General features: G+C 66.3%; 1 protein-coding gene across 29 annotated transcripts; it reads left to right on the top strand.

Moving 5' to 3' along the window:
- The first annotated feature begins 1,405 nt into the window (after window positions 1–1,405).
- On the top strand, window positions 1,406–14,811 carry Tnnt3 (troponin T3, fast skeletal type). Of its 29 annotated transcripts, none has more exons than XM_048360104.1 (17): window positions 1,406–1,465; window positions 3,206–3,240; window positions 3,385–3,398; window positions 3,777–3,794; window positions 4,593–4,607; window positions 4,730–4,744; window positions 6,301–6,321; window positions 6,499–6,513; window positions 7,930–7,948; window positions 10,720–10,765; window positions 11,760–11,876; window positions 11,967–12,044; window positions 12,131–12,244; window positions 12,355–12,464; window positions 12,586–12,676; window positions 13,186–13,226; window positions 14,548–14,811. In XM_048360104.1, exons 2-17 carry the CDS (start codon window positions 3,224–3,226, stop codon window positions 14,600–14,602), a joined length of 786 nt encoding a protein of 261 aa, XP_048216061.1. In that variant the 5' UTR covers window positions 1,406–1,465; window positions 3,206–3,223; the 3' UTR covers window positions 14,603–14,811. The 29 variants fall into 29 exon arrangements, with proteins under 29 accessions (XP_048216061.1, XP_048216060.1, XP_048216059.1 ...); XM_048360103.1 differs by lacking the exon at window positions 13,186–13,226 and adding an exon at window positions 13,646–13,686 and having other exon boundaries at window positions 4,590–4,607; XM_048360102.1 differs by having other exon boundaries at window positions 4,590–4,607.
- The last annotated feature ends 7,401 nt before the right edge of the window (window positions 14,812–22,212 follow it).

The raw sequence follows: 22,212 nt of genomic DNA, 5'->3' as shown, positions 1-22,212 counted from the left end.
CACCTGAAGCCACAGACAGGTGGAGTGGGAGGCACTGGCTCTGAGCGGGGGTGGGGGGGACGGGGGGTGGGGAGGGGGGCGCAGCTCCAACTCCCAGGGGTTTCCAGAGCTGGGGACTCAGGGAGGACACGGGCCGGGCGGGGCGCCACGTGACGGTTGGCAGACCAGAGGGCTCCCTCCCTTTGCCCCCCAGCTGGCCCCGCCCGGCCCTGGCCTCCGCGGCCCCATCCCCAACAGGTAGCGTTTGGTGAGCGCCAATCACCGCCGTGTAGAGCCTGCGAGCCAGCTGTGGGGCCCAGCGCCAGGGCGGCTCTTCCGGGCCATCTCCACGTCTCTGGCACTAGGACTCTCAAGGGCCGGACCCCCGTGTGTGTCCCCCAAGGCGTGCCCTGCCCTGGGGACTGGCTCACAGTAGACCCACACTTCTGCCCTGAATCGGGCAGCTCCGTGGACCCCGCCAGCCCTGTCCGGACTAGGAGGACCGGGAAGTGAAGCCACCTGCCTGTGTGCTCACCCTCCACCAGTGCCTCTGTTTCCCCAAAGGCAGGGTTATCTGGGTTTGTGGGCCCAATAGCAGACGTGGGGACTACCAGAGGTCTAGAAGGATCTGCTGGTTGGAGAGTGCCCCCTGGAGTCCTGGGGAAAGACGGACCGGGCTCTGCGGCCGGGCTCCAGGGCGTGCGGCCCAACCCGCTCAGGGCTGAGCACGGACGGGAGAAAGAGAAGCAGGGCCTCCGGGGGCCGGGACCCCTTCACCGAGCGATGGCAGTGCCCGGGCCCCAGCCCCAGGAGCCCCCAGCTGCGGGGGACGAGGCCCCGGTCATGGGCCACTGAAGGACTTGGGCCACGGTTTCTCCTGCCCTTGGGGGGCGGGGTGTGCGCTGGGCGTCCGCATGGGGAGTCAGGGATGCCTCGAAGGGCTTGGGGTGTCTTGGGACCAAGGCCTCCCAAGCCACCATTCTCTGGGTGTCGTGGGCTCCTCCGGTGGAGACAGTGGGGCCCTCCCGGGCCGTCCGGGTGAAGGGAAGAGGGCTTGTCAGGGCACAGGTGCCATGGACCCCGAAGCCCGGCTTTGGGGACCCCCACGGCAGCCTGGCCCAGGGCAGCTTTCGCCCCATCCCGGAGGCACCTAATGAACACTTGCTGCCACGCTCGGCCCGTGGAGAACGCCCCCGCCGCGGGCGGTAAAAATAGCAGCTGACACCTTCTGGGGGGGGGGGGGGACCTTGCCTCCTTCTCCGGGCACGTCTCCCCCAGCGCGCCTCCTTCGGCCTCCTCCTGCGGCCATTCCTATACTTGGTCAGGGGCCTGGGTGGACAGCCGCCCCCCCCCCCCCGCCCAGCCCCGGGCCAATGGGCTGCCAGGGAAGATCGAATGTCCCTATAACACGAGGCCGTGACGGGCGAGCTTCGCCCGCAGCCGGTCCCGAGCGCAGGAGCTCAGCCCCTCTCGGACTCCGCCGCAGGTGGGTGGAGGGCACGCGCAGCCCGCCCGGGCCGTGCCGCAGCAGGGACGGGCGTCCGAGGGGCGCTCGGGCCCCGGGGCCTGGGTCGGGGCGGCGTGCGGCCCGGGTCTTCGACGGGGAGCGTGGTGGCAAGAGCCGGGAGGCCACCGGGGGCCCGCGTCGCGTCGGGGATCCCGACACGGAGCTCTGATGCGCCCTGAGCCTCGAGGCGCGGCGGGGGGGCTCCACGCGTGGGCCCCGCTCGAGCGCAGGGGTCGTGGGGGCCGGGGCGCGAGGACTGAGGGGGCAGGAGCCACGGGGGGGCGGGGAACCCAGCCCGACCGTGCCAAGGGCCCCGGGCAGAGCGTGGAGGCTGCCCGCTTCCGTGCGGCGGGGAGGGGGCGCCGGGGCCCCCGGGGACTGGGTGGGGGCGCCCCGCGGGCAGGATTGGGGCAGAGCAGCCCCTCTCAGAAGCCAGCGCCCCGGACCCGAGCTCCCTCTCCATGCTGCGGGGTCACTGGCCACGGTGGACACCCTGGAGAGCCTTCGGGGAGAGCGGTCCTGGGGCCCGGCCTGGCGTCCAGTCCAGGGCGGGATGGAAGGAATGGAGGGCACGGAGGGAGGCCCGGCCCTGCCCCTCCCGGCCACCTTGCAGGTGCCCCTCAGGGTCTCCCCAAAGCCCGCCCCCCCCCAGGTGGGCCCTCTCGCCCTCTGGGTCCTCCCAAGCTTTCTGGAAGGTTCTGGGGAGTGCTGGGTGGAGACAGAGGCAGGCGGAGGGGAGCAGGCTGGGGACAGGGCGTGGCCGGGGCAGAGCCCCCCGCGCCTCCTTGCCCTCCTGGCCGAGTCCCCAAGGAGCTGACCTCACCGGCTATTTCCATGCCCGCCACCCCGGAGCAACTGCGGTCCTGCTCGGAGGGGGGGATGTCCTCCCCACCCCTGGCACCTGCCCGCACCCTCCCCAGCCCCGCCTGCCCTCCCCCTCCCACCCCCGGTGGCTCCGCAGGGGGCCCAGGGCCCCAGTGTCCCCATGCGGATGGGGTGCTGCTGGGTGCGTGCGGGAGCTGGGGACGGGGCCGGGAGCACCGGGTGACCCCCTGCACTCCCGCCCCCCCCACTCGCCCCCTCCCCCACGCCATCTTGGGTTTCTGGACAGAGGCGTCTTGCTCATTTTAAGGGCTATTTCTGGACACCTCAGCTGCCACTGGCTCCTTATAAGTGCCCCACCCCCCCCGGGCACCGGCCACTTGCCCCCCTCTGGTGGCTGACAGGTGTGGGCTCTGAGGGGAGCGAGGTGAACCGGCAGAGGGCCCTGGCTCCACCCCCTCACCGGCCCTCCCTCCCGGGGGGGGGGGGCATCGCCCCGGGTGAAGGAAGGGTGGGGTGCCCTGCTCCACGGGGACTGAGAGAGTGGAGAGGGAAGCCCCCCCCCCGTGGGGAGGGCCCGGGCCGGGCAGTCCTCGGGCTCCCGGTCCAGCACGCGGCGGGGGTCGGCTCAAACCTCGGCAGCTTCCCGGCGGGGACAGAGCCCCGCGCTCTGGGTGGCCCTCCCAGGAGGCCATCGCCCAGTGTCCCCCACCCCACCCCACTCGGGGGCTCCGGAGCCAGAGGGCACCGGGGCGGAAGGAGAGGCGCAGAGTCCACGCGGAGGGGACGGGAGTGTGGAGCCGTCCGCCCCCGACGTGGCTGCTGACCGCTCCCAGCCTCTGGGCTCCAGGGCCCCCAACCCCCAACTCCTAACCGCCCTCTCCCCCCCCCCCGCAGAAGCACCCCGCCGCCGCCATGTCTGACGAGGAAGTGTGAGTACCGCGGCCTTCGAGGGGGCTCCCGGCATCGGGCGGGACCCCCGACCGGGGTGCCGGGGCTGGGGGCCGGCTGGCAACACCCCGCCACTCCTCTCTCCTCTCTCCTCTCTCTCTCCTCTCCCCACCTCTCGACGACAGTGAGCAGGGTGAAGGTGAGCACCGTGGCCGTTTCCCGTCCTTCCTCCGTCCTCCGGTGGGCAAGTTCCCCCGGGGAGGGACTTTGGCCGTGGTGGGCAGCAAGCCCACCCGTGGGTGAGCTGAGGGCCTCGTGTCAACCTGGGGGGTCCTGCACCCGCTGGGGGCCACGTGGCTCCGAGGACCCCGCGGTGCCTCTGGTGTCGCCCCCCCCCCCCCACACCAGCCACGCGAGGACACCCAAGGTCACCCTGGGGCTGAGCGGCTCCCTCCTCCGGGCCACAGGGTCTCCGCCCCTGGCCGGCAGAGATGCCAGGCTGTGGAGGATTGGGGCGCCGGGGCCCTCCCCCCCCCCCCCTAACGAGGCTCCTGTCTTCTGTTCTATCCCAATGCAGAGCAGTACGAAGAGGAAGGTAATTCTGGAGGCCTGGAGGCCCCCCGGCCTCGCCCCAGGCCCCCCCCCCTCTTCCTGCAGCCCCCTCTGCGTGGCGAAGGCCTGCTCGAGGGTCCTCCCTGAGCTGTCGATTAACTGTTCACCTTCCTCATCCTTAATTCGGCATTAACGGCCGCCGTTGTCATTAACTTAGTTCATGATTAATCATGTAACCGTTCGATTAATGATCAGTGGCTCGATCATTAATCAGACCGTCATTAACTTCCCCTCGTTACCCGTTAATCCTTCACGAATGCCTGACATTCGCCCTGAGCGTGGTGTGCGTGGCTGGGGGGGGGGGGGTGAGGAACCTCACTCACTAATACGACCCGTGAGGCTGGGGGTGCTGCTTAGGGCAAGACTTTGAAAACACTTGCCGCCCTCACGGCGAGGGCGGAGCCCTCCTTCCGCCGCCGAAAGGCGGGGAGCCGGCTGCCGCGTTCCCCAAGACGGCCGGGGTGGGGAGGGGGCCGATTTCCTCGAGGCCCCTCCCTCCCCTTCCCCCCCCCCCCGCCCCGTGCACCTGCCAGGGCCCAGCCCGGTCCCCACACGCTGCCTTCGCTCCCGGGCCTCGCCTCCTTCCTCCCCAGCCCCCCGCGAGCCCCCGGGGTGTCGAAGGGCCGGCTCTCCCCGCCACTGCCCGACGGGAGCCCGGGACCGGCCACCTCTCCCCGCCGGGCCTCCGCGCCCACCCGAGCCTCCCTCTAATGGCCGTCCTCGTTCCTTTTCTCTCTCCCGCCTGCCTCCCCCGGCTGCTGGCTTTCCCCGCCCCCAGAAGAGGTCCAGGAGGAAGGTAAGTGGGTCCCGCACCCCGGCCCCCACCCCGGCCTCCACCTCCAAGGCCTTGCGTGTGCTCCCGTCTCATCCTGTCCTCTCTCCCTCCCGCCCCGCGCCCCCGGCACGCTCCGGCCGCAGAAGTCCAGGAGGAAGGTACGCGGACACTGGACTTCTCGTCCCCATGCGGGGCCCGGCATCTGGCTGGAGCCGGCGGGGGGGGGGGCGGGCGGGGGAGCAGCCGGGCGCCAGCCAGCCGAGGGACCTCACATGGGGCCCCACGTAACCCACTAACCAAGGCCAGCGCTTGACCAGAGGGGGTCCCACGGGCAGCCCTGCGGGGCCCCCACTCCAAGTCCCCGAGGCCCAGAGGGTAGCCCAGGGCGGCGGGGAGGCGGGGGGCCCGGCATGGGCTGACCACTAGGCTGGGCCAGGACCCCCAGGCTGGGTGTCAGGCTGGCTCCCGACACGGGGCGGGGCAGGCCAAGGCAGAGGCTCCGCAGCCTGACGGAGGCAAGGGAGGCCCAGGACCACCCCCCCAGCATCCCGCCGCTGGCCCTCCGGGGTCCCCCGTCCCCAGCCCACCCCGCCAGCATCCCGCCGCTGGCCCTCCGGGGTCCCCCGTCCCCAGCCCACCCCGCCAGCATCCCGCCGCTGGCCCTCCGGGGTCCCCCGTCCCCAGCCCACCCCCCCAGCATCCCGCCGCTGGCCCTCCGGGGTCCCCCGTCCCCAGCCCACCCCACCAGCATCCCGCCGCTGGCCCTCCGGGGTCCCCCCATCCCCAGCCCACCCCACCAGCATCCCACCACTGGCCCTCCGGGGTCCCCCGTCCCCAGCCCACCCCCCCCAGCATCCCGCCGCTGGCCCTCCGGGGTCCCCCGTCCCCAGCCCACCCCGCCAGCATCCCACCACTGGCCCTCCGGGGTCCCCCATCCTCAGCCCACCCGATCAGCACCCCGCCACTGGCTCTCCGGGGCCCCCCATCCCCAACCCACCCCACCGCTGGCCCTCCAGGGTCCCCCGTCCCCAGCCCACCCCCACAGCATCCCGCCGCTGGCCCTCCGGAGTCCCCCAGCCCCAGTCCACCCCGCCAGCATCCCACCACTGGCCCTCCGGGGTCCCCCATCCTCAGCCCACCCGATCAGCACCCCGACACTGGCCCTCCGGGGTCCCCCGTCCCCAGCCCACCCGATCAGCATCCCGCCACTGGCCCTCCAGGGCCCCCAGCCCCAGCCCACCCCTCCAGCACCCCACCACTGGCCCTCCAGGGCCTCCCGTCCCCAGCCCACCCGGCCCACACCCCGCCGCTGGCTCTCCGGGGTTCCCCCCAATCCCCAGGCCAAGCAAGAGGCAAAGGCAGGCGTGGCCCTCGCCCTTGGGATAGCAGGAAGCGGGGTGTCCTGGTGGTGCCCTCTTTTGGGGCCTCTGGAGCCGCCTGCCCAGTCCCAGCCTCAGTTTCCCCACTCGTGGGGCGGGGGGCGGGCTCAGGTCTCAGGGCCTCTCCCGCGCCCCAGTTCCGAGAGGGCCGAGGGCCGTGAGGTGCAGGGGTGAGGGCGACGAGGCCCCGACTAACTCCCACCCTGTCTCGCTGGCTCCCCGCATGCGCCCCACCCCCGGCCTCGAGGGGCCGGGGGCGGCGTCCTTTCTCCTCTGACTCCTGACCTCTGACCTCTGACTCCCGGCTTTGCCTGTTGTGCCGCGGCCCTCCCTAGCCCCCGAGGTTCATGAACCAGGTAGGTGGCAGGACCGCGGGGCCCCCCGGACGCGTAACCCACTCACACTCGGTGTGCCGTGCGAGCACGGGCTGCCCCTGCCCCCCTCCCCCCCCCCCCCGTCCCCTCCACCCGGCCTCCGCTCACTGGCTCTCTCCTCCCTCCCTCCCTCTCCCCCACCTGGGTTGCGGCTCACAGAGGAAGTCCAGGAAGGTAGGCCCCCCGCGTCCCCCCCCCGGGGCCCCCCGAGGCCTCTACACCCTCTGCCCCCCCACCCGCCCTCACGGTGCCCTCCCCTCCGCGTCCTGGCCCCGGGGCTGGCCGCTCCGGACGAGGGTGCCGGGAGCCGGGGCCCGGGTGGAGCCAGCGCGACTCAGGCAGGGACGGCGAGGCCCATCCTGAGCCGCCACGCCGGAGGAAGGTGGGGGGGGGGTGCGGGGGTCCCCCCCGGGGCGGGCCAGAGGAGAGCGGACAGGGGAGCGGGGCAGAGCACCGGGAGCCACCCCGTGGGGACCCCAGGGCCCCCCGGGCCCCCCGCGCTGAGGCGGGCGTAGAGAGAGGTGGACGGAGGGGGGGGGCCGGGAAGCCGGGCCCGCGGGAAGCTTCGCTGCCTGGCCGCGCGGCTGCTACGCTGAGCTTCTCCTCGGGGCCCCAGGGGCGCGGCCGGGCGCCACCCCGGCACCCCCACGGCTCTGCCCCTCCAGGGGGCTGCGGGGCCTAAACCGGGACAGCCTCGGCGAGGCCCGCCAGCCACCTCCGGGCGCCGAAGACGCCGGAGGCCCAGGTGCCTCGCGCGCAGCCCCGGCGGGCCTCCCCGGGCACCCCCAGGGCGGCACCCCGAGTGTGGCTGGAGCTCCCGGGGGGGGCAGAGGCGCTCCCCGCTGCCGTCGGCCCCCCCGGGCCGCTGCCCGCTGCTGCTGTGCCCCGCGGCCCGTGCTCCCGGCAGCCGCTGGCTTCTCTCTTGCATGTGTGCTTGCGCCTCCGCCATGAAGAAGCCGCCGAGGACCAGAGGGAGGAGGACGAGGAAGGTGAGGGTCTCCCCGCTGTTCCGCCCGCCGCCGGCTGCGCCCCCGGCTCCGCCCACTCGAGACGGAGAAGACCCACCCACCCGGGGGCTCCATCTCCCCGCCGTCCGCCCTGCCTTTCTCCGTGGCCGGGCCCGGGGGTCGTCGGGGGTCGGGGGTCGGGGGTCGGGGGTGAGGGGGGCGGGACGGCCGGGCCTCACCGCTTTGCACGGCACCTGCCATGGAGTTTGAGCTTCTGCCCCCACAAAGGTGGTTACCCCGTGGGGAGGACCCCAGACAGCAGCTCCCAGCCCCTTGGGGACCCTCCTCCGCTCCCCTGCCCCCCACTTGGTCTCCTGCCCTCTTCCTTCCCCGGCCCTCCAAGGACGCACACTTCCTGCTGGGATCTCTCCTTTGTTCCCTTCATGCCGCACTCCCCACCTTCCTCAGGCCCCTTGGGCCTTGCGTGGCCCTGCAATGGGGGGGGGCAAGACGAGTAGGGGTGGGCTCAGCCGGAGAGGCGACCGGCTCTGCCGACCAGCCCGCGGGCCCCCGGGCTCGAGCGAGGGCCCTGGCTCACCCGGTTCTCTTTCCTCTTCCCCCACGCTGGCCCCGTGGTGACCAGAGGAGAAGCCCAGGCCCAAGTGAGTACGGTGTCCAGGAAGGGCTGGGTGGACACGGGGGGCCGGCCAGAGGCGTGGCTCTCACCCTGGAAGAAAGGCCCCAGTGCATAGGGCAGTGGGGTGCGAGGCCACCTCTGGGATGAACAGGAGAGGGGGAGAGGGCCTGTCCTGCTCCCCCCCGTGGGGAAGGAAGAGATGCCAGGCAGGGTGGCAGAGGCGGACGGGGGTAGGGCGGGGGGGGGGGGGCTGGGCCGCCCAGAGCTCCAGGTGCCTCAACTCCCTTCACCTGTCCGGGCCACAGCACCCCAGCTAGGATGGGGCTGGGGTGGGGGGCTCTCTGAGGGCCCCGGGTATGAGATGTGGGATGGAAAACGGGAAGTGGAAATGTCCTGCCCCAGAAACCCACTTTGCATGGGCTGTGTGTGTGCGTGTGTGTGTGTGCATGTGTGCGCGCGTGTGTGTGCGCGTGCGTGTGTGCGTGTGTGTGTGCGTGTGCGTGCGCGTGCGCGTGCGCGTGTGCGCGTGTGTGTGCGTGTGTGCGCGCGCGTGTGTGCGCGTGCGTGTGTGCGTGTGTGTGTGCGTGTGCGTGCGTGTGTGTGCGTGTGCGTGTGCGTGTGTGCGTGTGTGTGTGTGCGTGCGTGTGTGTGTGTGCGTGCGTGTGTGTGTGCGCGCGCTAGGCCCCCGGGGCAGCCCTGACTGTGTAAAGGGCGTACCCTCCACTCACCCGCTGGTGAGTGACTCAGACATCTCAGTTGGTATATTTTTTAAACGCTGTCGTTACAAGCCTGACGTGCAGGGGGGTCACTGGGACGTAAGTCAGGCAATGAGGACCTTTCTTTTTGGACAGCGTCGCCCCTTCCCTGCCTCTCCCGGCTTCTCCCTCTCGTCCCCACTTTATTCGCTTTTTTAAATCCCGCGTGTCTGGCACCGGGCCTCTCTCCTCACGGTCCGGAGCTCTCCCCTCCCTGCACCTCACTCAGAACCGTAGCGGGATCTCGGGGTGCAGGAGGGCGCCCCCTTCGCTTCCTACCGCAGAGGAGCGCAAAGATAGGCTAACGGTCTGGCTGGTGTGTCCCCCGCAGCCTCCCGCTTTATTTAAAGTAAGGCAAGGGTCGTGAGATACTTTCTCATTTTGGGAACACTGTTTGTGTTTTCATTATGAAAATAAAACACCTCATTAAAGAAAATTTGGAAAATACGTAAAAGTCAAATGAAGAGGAAAAAGAAAAAAAAGAAAGAAAGAAAGAAAAGGATCCATAATTCTCCCGTCCGCCCGCCCGCCCGCGGAAGGGAGCCGAAAGGAATCAAAGTCGTTATTTCTTCCTACTCTTTTTCCACGAGAAGGGCTTGGAAAAAAAAAAAAAAAAAAAGACCTCCGCTTCGCTGGTTTTCAAACATGAGACTGTCTATACAGCCTTGAATTTTGCTTTCTTTGAAAAAAAAAAAAAGTTAGCACTATTCATAAGTATTTTTCCATGTTTTTACATAGTCTTCTTAAATATTTTGAATGGCCACATAATATTCCGTCAATTGAGCAAACCATACTGTTCCTAACCACTCCTCTATTGCAGGCTTCCCCCCAATATTTTACTATCATAAATAACGGCGGCGAGGCATTTTCCATCTTTGGGGCTATTTCCCTAGGCTGCCTTCCCAGAACTGGAATTACTGGGTCAAAGAGTGTGAATGTTCTTAAGACGTTGACATTTATTGCCAGATTGCTTTCCACAAAGACCTGGCCCACGGGGCCTCCGACGTGGGCCGAGCCCCACACCCTCCACCCGGAGACAGAAACGTGCTTTTCATCCCCACCAGTGATGGATGGAGAACAGCATCTTGTTTTCCTTTGCATTCCTCGCATGGTGCGAGGCCAGCCTTCCCGTGCTGGCTAACTGCGCGTCTTTCTTCTTGGAGAACTGGCAGCCCGCGCCTCTGCTCATTTATCTTATGGCCGACATTTCTCTCTGTTTTCTTAGTGATTCGTTTGCATAGGGGTATAAGTCTTCTCTGTGCTTGCTGAATATATATTTTTTTAAGTCTGGGTGTTTTTTTTTCCGCCTGTGCTACAGTTTTTGCTCTCTCTTTTTTTTTTTTTAAACGTACATGAGTTTTTCATTTGTGCGGTGTCATCTGCACGTCTTTTCCTTGGAGGAGGCTCCGGAGCTGAGAACAGCCTTCCGCTCCAGGTTTTGATCGATATTCAGCCCCCCCCCTTCCTTCTGCGCCTTGGTTTTGAAAGCCGTTCTTGTCGTAACTCTCGGCTCCATCTGGAACGGATTGTCGGGGGGAGGGGGGCTGTACGGCCAGCACACTGGGGGCTCCTTTCTCCTCACACTTCTTCATGGGGGCCCCTCTTCTCCTTCCTCTGGGCCTCCAGAAAGGAAGATGAGAGAGAGGCCAGAGACACGAGCAGGACCCGCGATCAGTCCCGACCCCGGCGCCCAGTGACTCCCGCTGCCCCCCGAGGGCCCGCGGGGACGTCCTGTCTTCCGAAGGGACCTGGCCATGTTTCAGGGGCGTTGAGAAAGAACTTGAGGGTCCCCCCCGCCCCTCAGGGAGGCAGAATCTTGGAAGCTTCTCTCAGGGGTCAAGGCCCTCTCGGAATGTGGGTTATAAATCAGATAAGAACAAAGCCCGGGCGAGCGTGCCGTTAGGCAAGATGCCCTCTGCGGCCAGGTGCGCAGGGCGAGGGCCAACCCGGGGCTGGGCTGGGGCGGGTTCAGGACGCCCCCCCCCAACACACACAGAGGTCTCGACTGTACCTGCTCATAACCAACCTCTCTCTTCCTCAGACTGACGGCTCCTAAGATCCCGGAAGGGGAGAAAGTAGACTTTGATGTGAGTTGATGGGGCCCAGACCAACACCCACGCCCTGTCCCCACCCCCCACCCTCGGTGCCCCAAACGGGGTCTCGGGAGCGCGTCTCTCCCAGAGCCGGGACTTCCTGATTCCAGGCCACCCTTCCAGAACTTATTCCTAGACGTGAGGAAACTCCTCCAAGGACAGTTCCTTCTTCCCTTCTCATCCATCCACCCGTCCGTGGTTCTATGCTCGCCTACACCCACCCACCCTTTCCATTCATTTATCCAACCCATCTGTGATCCGTGTCTCCATCCATCCACTCACTCACCCATCCCCCATGCGTCCGTCCGTCCGTCCGTCCGTCCGCCCGCCCGCCACCCACCTGTCCAGCATCCCAAACACATCTACACCCATCCACCCGGCCATCTGTCCAGCCAGCCAGCCATCTTGCCACGCCTTCACCTACCCACCCGTCTGTTGGCCCTACGTTTACCCATCCGGTCGCCCATATGCACCCTCTACTGTCTATTCGCTCATTCCCCAGCTCGCGGATCTGCCCTTCCCCCGGTCGCCATCCTCCACCCGTCCACCCTCCCATCCTTCCGCCATCCTCTGCCAGCAATCCACCCGCACGTCTATCCGCTCGCCTGTTCACACACCCACCGTGCTTTGACACGCCACCCCACCCACTCGCATGCCCGCCCACCCATCGGTGCGACAGACTCATCTCCCACGAGCCTCTGCTCGAGCACACCATCCTAGACATCTCTGGCGATGGCAGAACCGAGTCCGAGCCAGTCTGTCCCGGGGGGCCTCTGGCTCGGCGGCTGGGCTGGGGGTGCCGTCTCCACAGCAGGGGCAGCTGGGCCGCCGTGGGGCTTGGGGTCCCGTCGAGTCGAACGGCACTGCCACCACGATGGCGGTGGAGGAGGAGGACTCTGCTGGGCAGCAGGTGCTCCTCGCTGCCGGGAGGGCCCGGCCTAGAGAGGAGGGGGGTACCTGAGCGCTCCCGCCCCCGCCCCCGCCTCAGGACATCCAGAAGAAGCGGCAGAACAAAGACCTCATGGAGCTTCAGGCCCTCATCGACAGCCACTTCGAGGCCAGGAAGAAGGAGGAGGAGGAGCTGATCGCGCTCAAGGAGAGGATCGTGAGTGGGGCTGCCCCGCAGGGTGGGCCCCGCAGGGCGGGCACCGGCGGGGCCGGCACGGGGCCCGTCTGAACCGCCCCTCGGCCGCAGGAGAAGCGCCGCGCGGAGCGGGCCGAGCAGCAGAGGATCCGCGCCGAGAAGGAGCGGGAACGCCAGAACAGGCTGGCGGTGAGCAGCGAGCGGCCCGGCCGGGGCGGGGGCCCCCCGGAGTCCAGGGCCGCCCTGAGGACCTGGGGATGGTGGGGTCTCCACAGGAGGAGAAGGCCAGGAGAGAGGAGGAGGACGCCAAGAGGAGAGCCGAGGACGACATGAAGAAGAAGAAGGCCCTGTCCTCCATGGGCGCCAACTACAGCAGCTACCTGGCCAAGGTGAGGCCGGGGCCCGGGGCCCGGGGGGGAGGGCCGGGGCCCGGGGGAGGGGGGCAGCGCTCCCCTGAGTCCTCCCTGAGACCCGGCCCCTCCACCCGGCCCTTCCTCAGGCTGACCAGAAGAGAGGCAAGAAGCAGACGGCCCGCGAGATGAAGAAGAAGATCCTGGCCGAGAGACGCAAGCCGCTCAACATCGACCACCTCAGTGACGACAAGCTGAGGTGGGGGGGACCCCTGTGCCGCCCCCCCCCCCCCCCCGCCGCCCGCTCCTCCTCTCCGCTCGCCCTGCCGCTGCGCTCTGGGCCACCCACGTCACCTCCCCCGCCCCCCCCCCCACCTTAGGGACAAGGCCAAGGAACTCTGGGATACGCTGTACCAACTCGAGACGGACAAGTTCGAGTTTGGGGAGAAGCTGAAGCGCCAGAAGTATGACGTGAGTGCGGACGCCGGCCCCCTGCCGGGCCCCGGGGCTTCGTCGGGTCTCCGCTCGGGAGGCGGTGCCCGCCGGGGGGGGCGGGGGGAGAACTCGAGCCCCCCGAGGGCGATGTGGGGGCGACGCGGGGGCAGCCGCCCGGGTGAGGCGGAGGCCCGGGCGCCGGGGTGGGGGCCGCACCGCCCGCCCGTCGAGGGCCCAGGGGCGGGTGCCAGGCCCGGGGCCCTCCGCTCCGTGCCAGCAGGCAGGTGCACGTGGTCCTCCGGGCCGCCTCCAGCCGCCCCGCGACGCGGGCTGGCGGCGGAAGGGCGAGGGGGGCCACCTCGCGGGCCCTGGGCACCCCCGTCTGAGCCTCCGGTGCTCCTCTCCCGCAGAGGTGGGGGATCTAGCCCTCCCCGGGAGCCGGCCCCGTCCCTCATCTGGGACCCGGGACCCAAGAGCCCGCCCGGGCCAGGTCCCCAGGGGCCGACGGAGCCCGCCCGGCCTGGTAACCATCTCGGTCCTTCTAGATCATGACGGCCCGGGCCAGGGTGGAGATGCTGGCCAAGTTGTGAGTAGCTGGCGCCGGCCCGCCGCGCGCGTGGGTGTGTCATGTGGAATCTGTGCCTCGCGCATGGCCGGGTCGTGGCGGCTCAGGGCGCGCGCGGCGGGGCGGCCGGGCGGCCGGGGCCAGGGCGGGCGGCGGCCGGGGGAGGGAGGGGTCCGCCGGGCCTCTCCCCCCCCCCCCCCCCCCCCCCCGGCCCTGCCTCGCCCTCCGTCCCGCCGCCGCCGAAGGTAAGTGGCCAGCTGCGAGCTGCTGCTGTGTGGCGTGGCCCGTGAGTCAGCCGCCACCCCGGGCCCGGCGCGGGAGCGGCCGCCGGCAGACAGTAAGGGAGCCGGCGCCCAGGCCGAGGTGCCCCCCCCCGCAGCGGGGGGCTGCGTGGCCCTCCCGGGTCCCCGCTCACGGTGAGCCGCCTGTGTTGTTCACAGATCACCACCCTCAGGAGTCGCATTGACCAGGCCCAGAAGCAGTGAGTAGCTTGGCCCCGCTCGCGCCGCTGGGTGGCAGGCTCCCCGGGGGCCGCCCCCCCCCACACACACACCCCCCCCCCCCGGGCCGGGCCGGTGCCGTCCACGCGCCGTAACCACACTAACCCAGCCGGGGCTCGGCCGGGCAGCCCCTGCGGGCCGCGCACCTCGGGAGCTGCGGGCCTCCCCCCCCTTCCCACCTGTGCAGGGGACGTGCGGGTACGCCCCCCCCCCGGGGTGCCACGGGGGCCCAGGGCGGCGGCCGCTCCCGGCCCAGGGGTCTGGGCTCCGCCTTCCCGGCACCCGTCCCCCCCCCCGTCCCCCCGCGGGAGGCCCTCTCGGGACGGGGTGGGCGAGGAGGCCCCCCCCCCCCGCGGCGCGGGTCAGGCGTCCTGGCAGGCTGGGCCAGCAGCCTGTCCGGTGTGTGCCGTGTGCCTGTGTGTGTGCATGTGTGTGTGCACGCGTGTGAGCACGCTCGGAACACGTGTGAGAAGGCGCCAGCCCGAGAGCGGCCCCCGGCGCCCGGCCCGGAGGTGGGTCGGGGGCAGCGGCCGTGGCTTTGGGGCAGCTCCCGGAGTCGGGGTCCGCCCCCGGTCGCCCGGGCGGGGCGGGCGGGGCCCCCGGCCGGCTGCAGGTGAGTGGACGCTGCGTGAACTGGCGTGAGCACCGTGAGCACCGTGCACGGGGAAGGGACGTGGGGGGGGGGCAGAAGCTGGCCCCGCAGAGCCGGGGGGGGGGAGGGCAGAGGCTCGCCCCGCAGAGCCGGGGGGGGGGGGGGGAGGGCAGCGTGGAGGCTCTGCCAGCCTCTGCTCCGGCCGCCCCAGACACCCCAACCTCAAGCGCAACGTGTTCCCCGCTTACAGCAGCAAGAAGGCCGGCGCCACGGCCAAGGGCAAGGTCGGCGGGCGCTGGAAGTAGAGGGGCCAGGAGGCGTCCTGCGGCAGGGACACGCGGGGCCAGCGCGCCCCGCCATCGCCGCCTGCTCCGCCATCATCACTGCGTGGCTCCGTGCTGGGTCTCCTCGGGCTCAGAGGTGTTTCTGGGGGCACAGAAGCTACCCCGTGGTCTCTGCCCTCCTTGTCCCCACCCCCTGGGGTCTGTGAATAAAGGTTCCGGGCTCCCCTCGACGGGCTGCGTGCCGTGCTGTGTAGGGGGATCGGAGGGCGGGCGCCATGGGGACACAATGCACAAAGGAGCCCCGGAGCTCAGGGCCCTGGCTGGCCGCGTGGGTGCCGGGCTCAGACTCTGCCAGCAGCTGCTCCTCTTCAACCCCCCCCCCCCCGCTGCTTCAAAGAGCCTCCCCCCTCCCGAGAAGCCCCCACCGCTGGGGCCAGCCCCGAGTCCCCTAGGGGCGGAGGGTCAGGGCGGGCCACCTGGGAACCACACAGACACCCCAAAAGGGAAGGCAGGCGGCCTCGGCTCCCAAGGGGCTCCGGGGCCCCCTCTCTGGCGGGGAGCGCGGGGGAGGGCAGGCGGCGAGCGCTGGCTCCCAGCAGACCATTTTTCTCCGTCGAGCGAGCACCCAGCACGGGGCTGCGTAATGAACTTGGAAGTCGTGACCACACGGAATTATGGAAAGTATAAATCATGAAAATTGGATCAAGACCCGGAGCCTAGTGCAGGAAGGCACTGGGGTGAGGGGGGGGGGGGGAGACGCCTCTCCCGCAGGCCCCGCAGGCTGCGAGCCGCCAGGCCCCAGGGGCCCAGGGGGGTGGGGGACTCATGGGACGCCTAGAAACCCCCACATGGGAGTGTGCACCCCAACACCAAGCAGGGCTCGGTGGTGGGGTCCCCCGTGGGGAGACGCGGGGCCCCGGGGGCGCAGGGCTCGGTGGTGGGGACCCCGTGGGGAGACCCGTGGCCCCGGCCGGGACCCCGCACTGCAGGGGGGAGGGAGGCCGAGCTGCGGCGCAGGGACTGGCCGGTGACCGCGAGGACGGCCGGGCAGGGCGGCCCGAGGGCCTCTTGCGGACCTCACGGAGCAGACGGGGTGGGGGCGTTGGGTGAGGGCCTCCGGCGGGCGGCGTGGCCGGCTCTTTGTGAGAACGGACGCGGACCCCATGGGCCTCGGGAGTGAAGTGCGGCCACGCGGGGGCTGTCCGTCCCCACCCTGTCTCTCACGCGCGCACGCCTAGGCCCGTGTGCCCTTGGGCCCTCCTATATGTCAAATGCTAAGCGTGACCAAGGACACTTCCCCCAAGCGTGCAAGGGTGGAAACCACCCCTGAGACTCCCTGCCTTGTTCCAAAGGCAGCTGAGCAGCACAGAACTGCCTCCTCAGGGGACAGCACAGCCCCCATCCCCGGGAGGGCCCCCCCCCCGTGCCCCATCCCCGGGAGGCCTCCCCCCCCCCGTGCCCCATCCCCGGGAGGCCCCCCCCGTGCCCCGGCCGCCCAGCCGGAGGGGGAGCACAGGTGACACGTGTGCGAAGCAGAGGCACACGGAGCGGCACACGCGCGGGAAGGGGAGCGCGCGTGAAGCCCGACCTCAGATGTGTACAGAAAGCAAATTCCAGCAGGGTGGGAAACGACTGGAAGATCCCGGCCCAGCCCTCGGCCGGCCGGGGGTGACTATTTTAACATATGTTTAGAGATATAAAAACACACTGAATAGCTGTGGATCCAAAGGGAAGTCACGGAGGAAGGCAGGAAGCACTTAGGGATGTAGGATAATGGGTCATGGCCGTCGCGGGGACGGGGAGGGAGGCAAGGAAGCCCGCGGAGGCTTCGGTTTACACCAGGAAAGGGAAAAACGTCTCCCACTTTATTGAGTTTCACATAAAACTCAACAAAGTAACAACTGACAACAACAACAACGGACCAGAAACAGAGAAGCACCGAGATAATAAGGAACAGGAAAGATGGTAATAACATAAAAACCCAAGATGAATGGAGACCCAGAGAGTAACAAGGAAATGGTTCTTGGAAAAGACCAGAAGAATAAATAGTCCAACATCTGACATGACAATTAAGTAGACCTGGGAGAAGACACAGGCATGGCTAGGAGGAGGCTCCGTTTGTACTAAAAGAACACGTTTATAAACAACCTGATGGCGATATATTTGAACACGGGATAAAACAGCCCATTCCCAGGAGAAATATAACTCACAGAATCGGGTCAAGGTCAAGTGGCAACCGTGAATAGACTGATTCATTTGAAAGACGTTGAACCAGCGGTTAAATCATTCTCACCAAAAACCGCTGTGAGTTTTTTTTAAGTTACATCATGGCCAAGACCAAGGGCTCTCTGTGTAAGAGAAAGACAGTTTTACATCAGAAAAATGAATGATGTAGTGTTGTATGTTCATAACACATAAAGACTTTAAAGGCTACCAAAAAAAAAAAAAAAAAAAAAAACCTTGAGCGCTGGAGGTGTTGCTCGGTGGTGGAAAGTAGCAATGAGGTCTTGTCTGGAAGGTTCCTACTTCAAACTGACCAGGTGTCCTAGCCAGAGCTTTGAAACAAGAAAAAGGATTTTCTTTTACAGAGGCACTGGGGGGGAAGGCAAAAAAAAAAAAAATCAGCTTCTTCATCACTGTACGGTTATTTCCAAGGGGAGCAACGGTACACAATTAAAAATATAAAGACGTAAGGGGGACCAGAAAGAGAGCCCTGGAGGCAAAACTAGGAGCCACGTGCATTCTATTCAGCCTGGGACTAGCACACTGAAACTTCTAGAAGCTAGGCTGCTAGACCCCAGGCCCAAAGCCCAGGAGTCCCAAGTGCCGCCAAATAAGGAGATGTGGTGGAGGGAGAGAAAGGAGGCCGCGGGCCGCGTCCCGGGCCTGCGGGGCTTGGCGTCAGGCGGACACACGCTGACCTCGGGGGAAAGAAGCCCGAGCTTGGGAGCCCCGAGTGCAGTCAGGGGTCTGCCCTGGGTCACATCATCTCCGTCCTGGGCCCCGGGACGAGTTCCGGGGGAGATTTTTTTTTATCAGTTCAGCGTTAGGACAGAGCAGGGACCCCTGGCCTAGCTGGAGATCTTTTGAGCTCCCTGGCTGTTTTTTCTAGATGATAAGAAGAAGGCACTGCCTGTTTGAGGGCTGTTTGTCTTCCACACAGGACGCTTATCAGCAGATCTTCTCCTCCCGGAGCCTAAGAGAATTGCGGAACGATGGCGGGAGATAAACGTTCAGATCAAAGGGCACGGGCTCAGCCTTGAGGGACTTACTGGGGCTCACATCCTCACGTCCGCACAGTTCATAGGGTTCCCAAACGTGGGGAGACCGCACGGAGCACGGTGTGATAGCGGGAAGAAGCCCACCGGGAGGCGGGCGCCATGATGACAGAGGAACCCCAGCGAGGCCCCGTGGGGGGCTGCGGGCGGGCGTCGAGCCCTGTGGCCCGGCCCGCGGGGGCTCTGGTGGCCCTGGGGCCCGCCGTGGGGACCCTGCAGGGGGCCTCACGCCGGGGAGAAGTGCATTCTGGGAAGGCAGTGGAGCTGGGTGAAGGTGACCCGGCGGGGCTGTAGCGGGAGGCGGCTGGGGCCACGCAGCGGGCCGAGGTGGGGAAAGAGAAGCCCGGCGGGACACGGGGCAGCGGGAACCGGTGTGGGCCTTGCTAAGCCCACAGTGAGGGCCTTCCTCCTCCTCCTCCCTCTTCGTTTTGTTTTTGTCTGTCACGGGGCTTGAACACGGAGCCTGGGCGCTGTCCCTGAGCTCTTTTTACTCAAGGCTAGCGCTCTCCCACTTTGAGCCACAGCGCCATTTCCAGTTTTCTGGTGGTTCATTGGAGAGGAGAGTCTCACAGACTTCCCTGCCCGGGCTGGCTTTGAACCACGATCCTCAGATCTCAGCCTCCCGAGTAGCGAGGATGACAGCGGGAGCCGCCAGCCCCTGGCTAGTGAGTGGATCTTTCTAAAACTGGATTTTGTTTTTCCTTCAAGAGAGTAGCCCAGGGGCCCAGGAAGAGATTCTGCAGGCAAGCAGAGCACCTTGGTGGAAAGAAGTCGCGTTTACGGTCCACCCACCCGCCAGGACCCCATTGGGAAGAGGCAGAGGGGAGCAGGGGAGCAGGAGGGGGGAAGGGGGGCGGAGGACCGACAGCAAGCAGCTCTGCAGGAGTGAGGCGGGTGCTCGGGAGAGACGCAGGGCCCGGGGAGGCCTGCTTCCTGTGTAGCTGTGAGCGGGGAGAGGCGTCGGTGACAGAGCCCGGGAGGGCTGGGCTCGGCTCCCTGGAGACCGGACGGCCCCCGGTAGCCCTGGGAAGGCAGTTCACCCAGGCAGGGATTGTAGATCACGGGGAGAAACTCTTGGGGGGGGGAGGGGGGTCAGCACGCCCGGCCTCGAGGCTCTGCTCGTGTGACCACTTACGAAGCCAGACCGAGACAAATACCAATGGGCTTTCGTGTCGCCCACGCTGAGAAAACTCAAAAGACACCTAAAGAGGGGCAAGGCTTTTCCCGAGGGACGTTTCCCACGAAGCATCCGACCACCTGGAGTCTGCCCCGAGTCCGCCCCGGGGCGGCCTGCCGCCCCACCTCCCCCCAGCCACCGCGAGCCACCGCCAGGTGTGGACCCGAGGGCAGCCGGGGCGGGTGGGCCCCGTGGCCGGCCCGCAGGCAGGGGGGGGACGCTGGGCGGGCCGGTCACGTGTCAGCTGTGATGGATGGGTCCGCTTTGAGTCCCTGACCTACAGCTGGCGGAGGGGTCCGAGAGAATGACAGCACTTCCCCAGAGCCGCGGTCACGAGGATGGGCTCTTCCCAGGGCCGCGGGCCGGGGCCGGCGCCTCTTCCTGTTTTCACGGAGGCCTTCTGGCGCTGCCCCGACAGTTCCTGAGCCGGCCCGAGCCCCGCGCGGGAAACGCGTGGTTGCCGAGGGGCCATCTTTATTTCGGAAAGCAAAACAAAGCAGGAGCCCCACAAAGCACAGCGATCTATAAATAAGCACTTCCTTTATCTCCGCCTGTGACCAGCCAGGGCGGGAAGCAGAGGAGAGGGCTGCTTTCAGCAGGACTGCTCTTCCCCAATCTGGAAATGGAGGACAATGCAGGAGATGTTGGACGGAAACGAGATATATAAGTTCTGGAAAGGAGGGGCGGGCGGCCGCATTCCGACGGGCCCCCAGAGAGCCGGGGACAGAGCCTGGGTACCCGGGAGGCGACACATGCAAAAATACATATTTAACTCCATGTATTTTTATCGCTTTTCCACCGACGGCTAGTCTGAAAATAAAGTGGAATTAAAAAAAAAAATCAGTCTCAAAATAAAGCAAAACAAAAATCCCGTGAGCCCAGCAGCGTCAGCCCGGAGGGCCTCAGCGCCAAGGCTCTTCAGAAAGCGGTGCAGGGTTTGTGGCAAGAAAATGGCAGCTTTTGCTGAAACAGAGAATAAAACGTGAAACCAGAAAACAAACCATGCTATGCCGCGGAGCGGAAAGCGTGGCTCACGGAAACGGAGGGGCTTTGCTGTCGTTTTCTTCTTTTGGTTGGAGTCGGGAAGGGAGGTCTCATTCACCTAAGAATGAATCAGGTCAACGTAATTTATGGGCATGTTTGGAAATGGAGCCGTGGAACCGGCTGCCATTGTGTTACGGAGGCGTCCGGGGGCTCGGGAGCCCGACGGAGGGGTGAGCGCGGCCACTCCGGTGGCCCGGTGAGACGCTCAGCCCCACGCACGATTCACGAGGGCCAATCGTCGTTTGAAGCCTAAAAGAAAAGCCGTCTCTCCGGAAGTCACCTACACAGGGACCCGCGTTTTTCAAGCAAAATCCTCATTAGATTTCTCGGGGGGGGGGGGGGGAGGGCAGAATGGATGTGAACCGCACACAGGGATGGCTGGGAAACCCGTGCCGTGAAGGATTCCCCCCCCCCACCCCACCCCAAGATCACCCGGCCACGGCTGGCAAGGTGAGGCCGGCTCCCCCAGACGCCACGCCGCCGCCTCCGTAGGTTACACAGTGTCTTCCATTTTCACAGTACGTATCCACGCGACACTGTGTGCACAGAGTAACCAAGGGGCCCCACCATCAACGCGGGGGGGGCATTTATATAGCAGATGGGGGTGTGTATGTGAGAGAGCTCATCTGAGCCCCTGGTGCGGTGGTGAGTTCGAGGCTGACTCGGCCTCCAGAGGGAGATCTTGTCTCAAAAACAAGCCACAAGTCAAAAGGAGAAGAGGAAAGGAAAGGAAATCAAATACAGAAGAGGGAATGGCGTTTTCACTGCACAAGTTCCCTGAGAATCAAGGTGGGGAAAAAAATCAATCAGCTAAAAATAAAGCCAGAGACATTTAGGTGTGCATGTGTGAGCACGTGTGTGTGTGTGTGTGTGTGTGTTCACGTAGAGAACAATTCTCCCTGCCTAAAAACAATGGAGGCATCGTGGAGGGAAAGAGAAAGCTCAGGATGGTCCATGACTCCAGTGTGCTTTTCAAGGTGCTGTGTATCAAAGAAGAAAGAACACCGGTCTACCTCAAGGAAAATGCAGATTTCCACTTGTGGCTAAGATGGAGTCGGAGACAGGCTTTATCCGGCCGCCTGGCCAGGCCCACGGCGGGGGGAACCCTGGCGTCTCGGTCCCCGCACAGGCACAGGGGTGGGAGGACAATGCTCCCGAGGGTGGGAAACAGCCCCGAGGCCGCGCCACTTCCTCCCAGGAGTTCCCAGGCCTCCCGCAGGAAGGGGGTGCCGAGGTGGAGTCCGCCGATGGCCTGAGCGCAGCCGGGGGGCCGAGGCGACCGGAGTTCCACACACAGAGCCACCGCTCAGCCCGCCACGGCCCCTCGGGCGGGCCCACGGGGGGGGGGGGCAGGGGCCTGGGCCGGGAGCCCAGGGTCTGGGAAAAAAAACACCAAGACAGGTGGTCCACGGGGGTGGAAGCGGCCGGTCCCAACCAAGTCTGATGGGTGGGCGCTGCGTGACCACGGAGACGCCCCTGCAGACCCCCACCCCACCCCAAAGGGCCAACGGGCAGGGCAAATACGGGCCACCCAACCCGAGGAGAGGGACACCCCCAGGGCGGCCCGCAGGAGAGGGCCAAGGCCGGCAGAAGACAACCGAGGGCCAGGACAGGAGCAGAGGGCGGGCCGCTGGACGGGGCCCACGGTCTGGGAAGATCAGCAGGAGGGCCTGTATGAACACGCACGCCACCGTCCCCACAGCTAAGGAGAAAAAACACCCAAGCACCCCAGTTAAGAAGCAGAGCCGGGGGAGGGGGAGGGGGGAGGAGGGACGCGCTAACGGACTGTACAAGAAATGGATCCAATGCCTAAGGTATGAAACTGTCACCGCTCTGTAATCCAGTTTGATAATAAATACTAAAAAAAAAAAAAGAAGAAGAAGCAGAGCCATGAGATTGCAGTGAAGAAAAAACAAGATCCAAAGGGGGAAAAAGATGCTTTAAACACAATGGGTTAAAAGAAATAACAACGCTTTCAAAAGAACCCCGCCAAATCACAAAGCAAAACCAGATAGAACTGAAAGGAGTAGCAGACAAATCCAAACCCCAGCATGCAAGACCGGGAGGTGAGAGGATTGTGACTTTGAAGCCAAATTATGCACTCGTGTGTGTGTGTGTGTGTGTGTGTGTGT

The sequence above is a fragment of the Perognathus longimembris genome, chromosome 13 (genome assembly GCF_023159225.1).
Source record: "Perognathus longimembris pacificus isolate PPM17 chromosome 13, ASM2315922v1, whole genome shotgun sequence".
In the NCBI taxonomy this organism is placed as follows: domain Eukaryota; kingdom Metazoa; phylum Chordata; class Mammalia; order Rodentia; family Heteromyidae; genus Perognathus; species Perognathus longimembris.
This window is presented reverse-complemented; position numbering and strand designations above follow the sequence as displayed.

Bases quoted from the DNA above. Each gene is read 5' to 3' on its own strand.
- Tnnt3 (XM_048360103.1), top strand. The intron at 12,045-12,130 runs GTGAGCAGCGAG...GGGTCTCCACAG, and splicing joins AACGCCAGAACAGGCTGGCG to GAGGAGAAGGCCAGGAGAGA. The intron at 12,677-13,645 runs GTGAGTGCGGAC...TGTTGTTCACAG, and splicing joins TGAAGCGCCAGAAGTATGAC to ATCACCACCCTCAGGAGTCG.